The sequence below is a fragment of the Stegastes partitus genome, unplaced genomic scaffold (genome assembly GCF_000690725.1).
Source record: "Stegastes partitus isolate 25-593 unplaced genomic scaffold, Stegastes_partitus-1.0.2 Scaffold1109, whole genome shotgun sequence".
Classification (NCBI taxonomy): Eukaryota; Metazoa; Chordata; class Actinopteri; family Pomacentridae; genus Stegastes; species Stegastes partitus.
In genome coordinates, this window is record NW_007578840.1 from 46,902 (window position 1) to 53,851 (window position 6,950).

Consider the following 6,950-nt stretch of genomic DNA (forward strand, 5'->3'; position numbering starts at 1 on the left):
TTAGGGTTTGTGTTTAGGGTTGTGACCATGTGACAGTTTGTCCTGTGCAGCCTTCACCTCCTTCAGCTTCACCTGTAGGTCTCTAAGCAGCTGGTGTTCACTCATACAGGTGATCAGGTGTGTGTAGTTCAGGTCATGGAGCAGCTTTATGTGACACAGGTGAGCTTCTGTCAGGTTACATCAGTGTTTTACCTTTCAGCTGCAGTATCCTGTTCGTGTGTTGCTGGACCCGGGCTTATTGTAGGATTATGCTGCTGCTGAATCTGGTTGTGTTTACGGTCCAAACTTGTCGGCTCCTTTGATCTGCTCTGACTTTTCTTTCAGTGTGAGAAAGTTTTTTGTTTTTCTAAGATGATTTTTTCTGGCGTTTTTGCCTTTATTAGTCAGGACAGTGAGAGAAAGGAGGGAGAAGAACAGGGAGAGACCTGCAGCAAGCTGTCATGAGTGGGAGTCGAACTCACGGCCGCTGCGTCGGGGAGCTCCAGCCCTGTTCATGGGTCGCCCGCTCAGCCAGTGTCAGAAAGTTTTGAAGTCCAGCTTGTTTTGAGCCGTCGCGACACAACGACGCTGCGCTGTGCTCACTGTGATCAGACTTTAGGGTTAGCGTTTAGCGTCTGGTGGCTCAGCTGCTTCTCTCGTCTCACGTTTCAGCAGCAGCCATGAAATGTTAATGAGCTCGTCTTCAGTTGGCTCGTTAATCATTTACTGCAGGTCGAGCTGCTGTGAAACCTCAAGTCAGGTAAATGAAGAGTCAGGTACACCTGAACAGGTGCTCAGCTCTGCCTGCACCAGGTTTAATGTGAGGAATCAGCTTCGTTATGAACAGTTCATGTATTTATATTGAGAACGAAGGTTGCAGCTAATTGTTATCGTTGAATTAATGCAACTGAACAGTTTGGGAACATTTCTGATGTGAATTTTCAAACAAGGATTTTAATGTGCAATAATTCTTTAACAAAGTGCAGAGCGTTGAGTAGAAGCTACTCAGAGTTAGCGTACCTACACTGAGCACTAAATAGGGCGACACATGACAGACTGATCTGCACATTATTCTGTCGTTCATTTCCAGGATGAGTCGATCACGAGCTGGGTTTGTGATGAACACCAAGAAGCTGTTGTTGGAAATAGAAACAGCCACTGTTCATCACTTTATCAGTTAATAGTTGATTGATCAGCTGAGAAAATGTGCATCACTAGTTGTGAGATGTCAGATCATCACGGGATGCTGCACATTCTTTTAAATGTACTTTGTATTTTCTGTGCAGGTTTGTTCTCGGCCACTCCAGTATTCTGTCCTCGTTCAGGTGTTCTAAGTCCTGTCTGACTGTAGTTCGGGCTGCTGACAGTTCTCAGCACCACAGTCGTCTGTGTCGTCGTGTGTTGGGCGGTTTTGAAAGCAGCCGACTGTTTTCTGCAGAGTCGTGTCTAAAAGCACCGCAGCTCGTGTCTTCACAGGAAGTTGTGGCGAGCAAAGTAGAGTGTAAAGTCAGTCACTTCCTGTGTGTGGGGTCCCACCCTGAGCGCTGCGCCAGTCTGAGCTGTGACAGGCTGCAGGTAGCAGGTGGACGGAGGCTCAGCGCTCATGGAGACCGAGGTAAGCTCTTTACAAGCTAGAAGAGTGCATCAGCTGCTCGTAGGCAAACAGAGGCTCAAAGTAGGACTGCATGACTATAGACAACATGTCAGGGTTATTTATCCTCATTAGTCATTGGGTTTTAGATCTCCAATGCTTTTATTGCACTTTACCATTTAAACAAACCGAGGGCTGCTTTCACTCATGGTCGACTAAACTCACATCAGAGTATTCTTAATTAAGCTTCCAAATGTTAGTACCGTTAGTTCACTCTGATGACTTTAAACCAGCTTAATGTCGCAGCACTCAGCTGTTCCTCCTCTGACTCGGCTACAGAACGTGTCAATACTGTGAGAGCACAGAAAACACTGAGGTCACATGTTCTAGAGCTGGTTGTGGTTCTGAGCGGACGCTGGGTTCAGTGAGCTGACAGGAGGGACGTCCGTCTTCTCAGCATTGAGCTGCACTTTGTGTTTTTTCAGCTGCTTGTAAGTTAGTTGTGTTTGTTTGCAGCACAAAGTCTGACTTGTTCTGTCTCGACATCACGACTGACTGTTTGTAGGGACGAGTTCTTCATCTAGTTTGTCCATTAGCTGCAACATGCAGCACATTTCTGCACAGTGGAGCCTTTTAATATCAGTTGATGCTCTTTGATTGTAAGAAGCTAATATGATGATCAGCCATTGTGCAGCTCTGTTATGCATAATTACATCCTGAGACAGGACAACGAGCAGTTCTGTGTGTGCAGCGGCAGCGTGCTCAGACTTTCCTGCTCCTGGTTCAGATGTTCGTGTGGTTCTGGTTGCTGTACGTCCATTATTGCTCAATGCAGAGTTGCACATGCTGGAGTTGATGCTTGAGCAACAGGTATTGAGCAACTCGCAGGTTTTCCTCTGCAGCTTCCAGTACGGAGTAGTGAGAGCCCAAGTTACAACAATGCATCGATAAACCAATAAAAAGAAGAATAAATACAACAGTCATTTATTTTCTGTGTTTGTTTTTTATCCTTTTGTTTTTTAAATGTTATTTTTTTCTATTACTTTTTTTTTCTTTTTTTCTTTTTTAAAGCGACATTTAATTTAAAGCAACATTTAAAAGCAAAGGAAAGATGTGCAGAAAAAGGTGCGCAGGAGGAATAATACGGAGCCGTCAGAGCCTTCAGAGAGTCTGGCCGACATCAGGCTGCTCTCGGCGGCGACTGGGAGCGCTGGCCGCCGTCACAGCGGTCAAACTGGGACGCTCACATCTCCGACATCGTCGGAGCTAAATGTTAAGCGGGCTTTATCTCGATCCATTGACGGCATATTTGATGTTTGTACCACTGCTTTGTGACCTAAAATAATCTTTAAACTACATGATGTGTCACAATAACAGCAGCAGGAACAAAACAACTTGTGTTACTGCTGAAAGTTTTCTCGCTGGTGGTGTGAAATGCATTCTGAGGTGTTTGCTGTCCCAAGTCCACACTGAGGCCGTTTGTCAGTCCTGAAGGAGGCGAGTCCGTACCGGCGTCCTCTTGCTTCTGCGCCTGCACACCTTTTTCTTTTTCCTTTTAAATGTCGCTTTAAAAGCAGAAAGAAGAAGTCGCTTTAAAAGTAAAAAAAAAAAAAAAGATAAAACAAAAATACTAAAAAAAAAACTTTAAAAAATAATTTAAAAAATTAAAAATGACAAAAAATAAATTTTAAAAATAATATTAAATTATTGTATTTATTCTTTTTATTTCCACTTTTATTTTGTAAAATTCTTTTATTGATTTGTTTTTGTAATTTGGCACTCTCACTGCTCCACATCCCAGCACTGTGAAGGGAAGCAGAACAGACATGGATCTGGTCCAGTGCCACAGAACCAAAGCTGCTTCATGGTTTAGAGTCCAGCTCAGTCAAAGCGTCGGTGTGTCTGTGTGTGTCCTGCAGCCTGGCATCGTGTCTCCATTCAAGCGAGTGTTCCTGAAAGGAGAGAAGGGTCGCGATAAGAAGGCCCAGGAGAAGGCCACCGAGCGCAGAGCGCTGCACACCTTCTCCCTGTCGCAGCCCGACCACCGCATCGACCCCGACATCCTGCTGAACGACTACATCGAGAAGGAGGTCAAAGTGAGTGGTGGGTTCAGTTTAGACGAACCGCAGATGAGCTGCAGCAGGTCCTACAACTCATCCACTCTCAGTGTTACAAAGATCCCCACCAGGTTCTGTTTGCTGTGGTTCTGGTGCCACTCTTGATACAGCGTTTCGTGTTGTGTGCAGTATTTGGGGCAGCTGACTTCAGTTCCGGGATACTTGAACCCATCGAGCAGGACGGAGGTGCTGCAGCTCATCGACAATGCGAGGGTGAGAATGTGAACGCTGACGGTTGTTTCTGCAGCACTGACACCAACGTACAGAGCAGACTAGCTGCTGTGAAGCCTGGAGGTGTTGCTGGTGAGTAAGAAGCTGTGTTACTCTGTTGGTCAGAAGTCCCATCAGTTGGCGGGCCAGCTGACGGCGGAGCAGGATGCCGTGGTGAGTTTATCGGCCTACAACATCAAGCTGGTGTGGCGCGATGGAGAAGACATCATCCTGAGAGTCCCCATCCACGACATCGCTGCTGTGTCCTACATCAGGGACGACTCCCTGCACCTGGTGGTCATAAAGACAGGTACAGACACGGAGGGACGCTGTCGACGCTTGAAGGGGTTGTTGATGTGTCGCTCATCTGCACATACACCGTCCGTATGCTAGCAGCGCTCCAGGTGCTCTATTTATGTATTTATGTATTTATGTGTGTGTATGAATGAAGCACCTGTTGAGTACAGTGAGTGTTTGAACCTGCATCTGTCTCCCCCTGCTGGCTGTCAGAGGAATTACACAAACAGGGCCTCACTGTCCTGCTGCTGACATCCTTCCTCTGAACTTTGGGTTTTAACTGAAGCATCAGAAACTTTTCCTGAGTTTTCCTCCACATGCTGCTGCAGGAGGACGAGCAGCCGGCAGGTTTCCGTGGACTACAGACGTGTTTAACTGCTGACAGACTGAATCAGCTCAGTGTGAACGTGTTTCAGAAACGACCTGGTTCTGTCCTTGTTTGCAGCCCAGGAGTCGGGCGGTTCTCCGTGTCCCAGCTCGTGTCCTGACCTGAACAAATCCCAGACGCTGAGCTCGCTGTCGGAGAGCGGAGCGGTTCTGGTGGAGGTCTGCTGTCTGCTGGTGCTGGCTGTCGATAACAAGGTAAAGTTCTGCTCAGCGACTGGAGCTGAACTATCGAATCATATCTTTCTGATAAAGAAAATAAGGAGTACTCTTCTGGTCTGTGGTGGATTTAGTGAAATGATGCAGGTCTCAGAGATCATGGCTTTGGTTTGAGCACAGAATGAATGACTTGTTAACAGGGAGACCCTGGATGCACCTTCAACATGAGCTCTATGAACATGAACCAGTGAGTATCAGAGTGATGCTGATTGATGCTGCTGTTGTGCTTCAAAGAGAAAAATCCCCAATCACGTGTCATATTCGTTACTGATGTTAGTTTTCTGTAAGTCAGCATGTTTAGAATAACAGGAAAGGATTGGACCTGGTTGAACCGCTCCGACAGCGCCGTGAGGTCACAGCCTTCATCTCTAGCACTGATACAGGTGATGGGCCGAGCTGTTACCTGGACAGGTGTGTGTGTGTTGCAGGCCGCAGCGGAGGAGCTGTGTCTCCTGCTCAGCCAGGTGTTTCAGATCGTCTACACCGAATCTACCATCGACTTCCTGGACAGAGCGATCTTTGACGGAGCCACGACGCCCACCAGACACCTGTCTCTGTACAGCGGTGAGACACCAGCTCCACATCTCATGTCACATCTGGTTTATCATGTTTACTGAAAGAGACTCGAGTCCTTATTGTAGTTCTGTGTTTTGTCAGGATGTTTCTGATCAGCTTTATTGATCAGAAGCTGATCGTTAGTTTCTGTCGAGGCTCAGTGTGTGGCTCATAACATATCTGCAGCTTGGACGTTCTTTCATTTCACTTTTCATATCAACGCTGGGATTTTTTTTAGAGATAATAGTAACATCTGCAGTTTAAGGAGCTGTAAACTAACCTGGACCCGGTGAGGTCACTCAGGTAGAGTCACAGACAAACACCTGGAGGTCCTTATCAGCCAGTGATAGCAGGGTCATGGTAGGTTTCTAGTGCTGATCTGCAGCACTTCCAGCGAACAGCGACTGACTCAGTTTCCTGCTGTGATGAACCAGACGTCGCTGATCAGAACCAGTGATGGAGTTCTGATGATCAGAACCAGTGATGGAGTTCTGATGCACATCGCATTCAGGAGGCAGTTTGATGTTAATGCACTGAAGAGGTTTAGACACTGGATGCATTTCAATAAGTTTACTTTACATGAAGTGTGTTTATCAGGAACATGTTCAGAGGCCTGGACTCAGCAGATCACATCAGTGAGAACTGGATCCGGCTCCTGCTGAATGAAAGCAGGACAGTCTCTGAGTTCTGACTGTGCACAAGTTTAACATTCATGAACCTTTCCTTTGTCCTGAAGATGACTCGTCCAGTAAAGTGGACGTCAAGGAGGCGTTTGAGGCAGAAGGCAGCACGTTGTAAGTTCACCGCAGAGGTTTCAGTTAAAGGTCCGGTCTGGCTGGTTCGGTTCTGTGTTTACAGTCCAGTCTCTGTCAGTCCTTTCCAGGTCACCATGGAGACCGAAGGAAGCTCTCCATCAGCCTCCAGCCCAGCATCACCTCAGGCCAAGACAGCCAGCGAGGGCGAGCTGAGCACGACTGCTGCCGAGCTGCTGCAGGACTACATGACCACGGTGTGTTGTCAGCAGACGCTGTGTAATGCCGCCACCATCCACCGCGCTGTGCTCACTCTGCTGCTCTTACATCCCTCCAGCTGCGGACCAAGCTGTCGTCGCAGGAGATCCAGCAGTTTGCCACTTTGCTGCACGAGTACCGTAACGGAGCCTCCATCCACGAGTTCTGCATCAACCTGCGCCAGCTGTACGGGGACAGCAGGAAGTTCCTCCTCCTCGGTACGAACGCTGCGTCTCCTCAGCAGCTCGGAAACACTGACGCCGGTCGGAGGCTGGTTCAGCCCACGGCTGCAGACAGATGAGGTTCTGACTCGTGTGTAGCTTTTACCGTCTGAGGCTGCAACCGACGGCTGTCACCGTTGGTTCATCTCACGTTGTTTTCTGGACGAGTCAATCAGCTGTTTGGTCTCTAAAGTGTGGCAACAATAATTATTAATAATAACAACCCTGATAATGAGTTTGTTACTCCAAAGATCTTCAGTTTACTGTCAGAGAAAGAAACCAGGAAATGCTGAACTCAGAATTTAGTGTTTTTATTAAACAAGAACTCATGAAGGGATTATTGAGGTGTGTGTGTGTGTGTGTGTGT

General features: G+C 47.4%; 1 protein-coding gene across 2 annotated transcripts in view; it reads left to right on the plus strand.

The window, feature by feature from the left end:
• The window catches only part of ccm2 (CCM2 scaffold protein), an 11,234-nt gene that overhangs the window by 2,519 nt on the left and 1,765 nt on the right, over window positions 1–6,950 (plus strand). For both annotated transcript variants that reach the window (XM_008296183.1, XM_008296184.1), the window contains exons 2-9: window positions 3,490–3,666; window positions 3,817–3,900; window positions 4,024–4,207; window positions 4,640–4,776; window positions 5,226–5,361; window positions 6,089–6,146; window positions 6,226–6,361; window positions 6,442–6,580. In XM_008296183.1, the coding sequence (XP_008294405.1) occupies window positions 3,490–3,666; window positions 3,817–3,900; window positions 4,024–4,207; window positions 4,640–4,776; window positions 5,226–5,361; window positions 6,089–6,146; window positions 6,226–6,361; window positions 6,442–6,580 (1,051 nt within the window). The remainder of the gene's footprint in view (window positions 1–3,489; window positions 3,667–3,816; window positions 3,901–4,023; window positions 4,208–4,639; window positions 4,777–5,225; window positions 5,362–6,088; window positions 6,147–6,225; window positions 6,362–6,441; window positions 6,581–6,950) is intronic.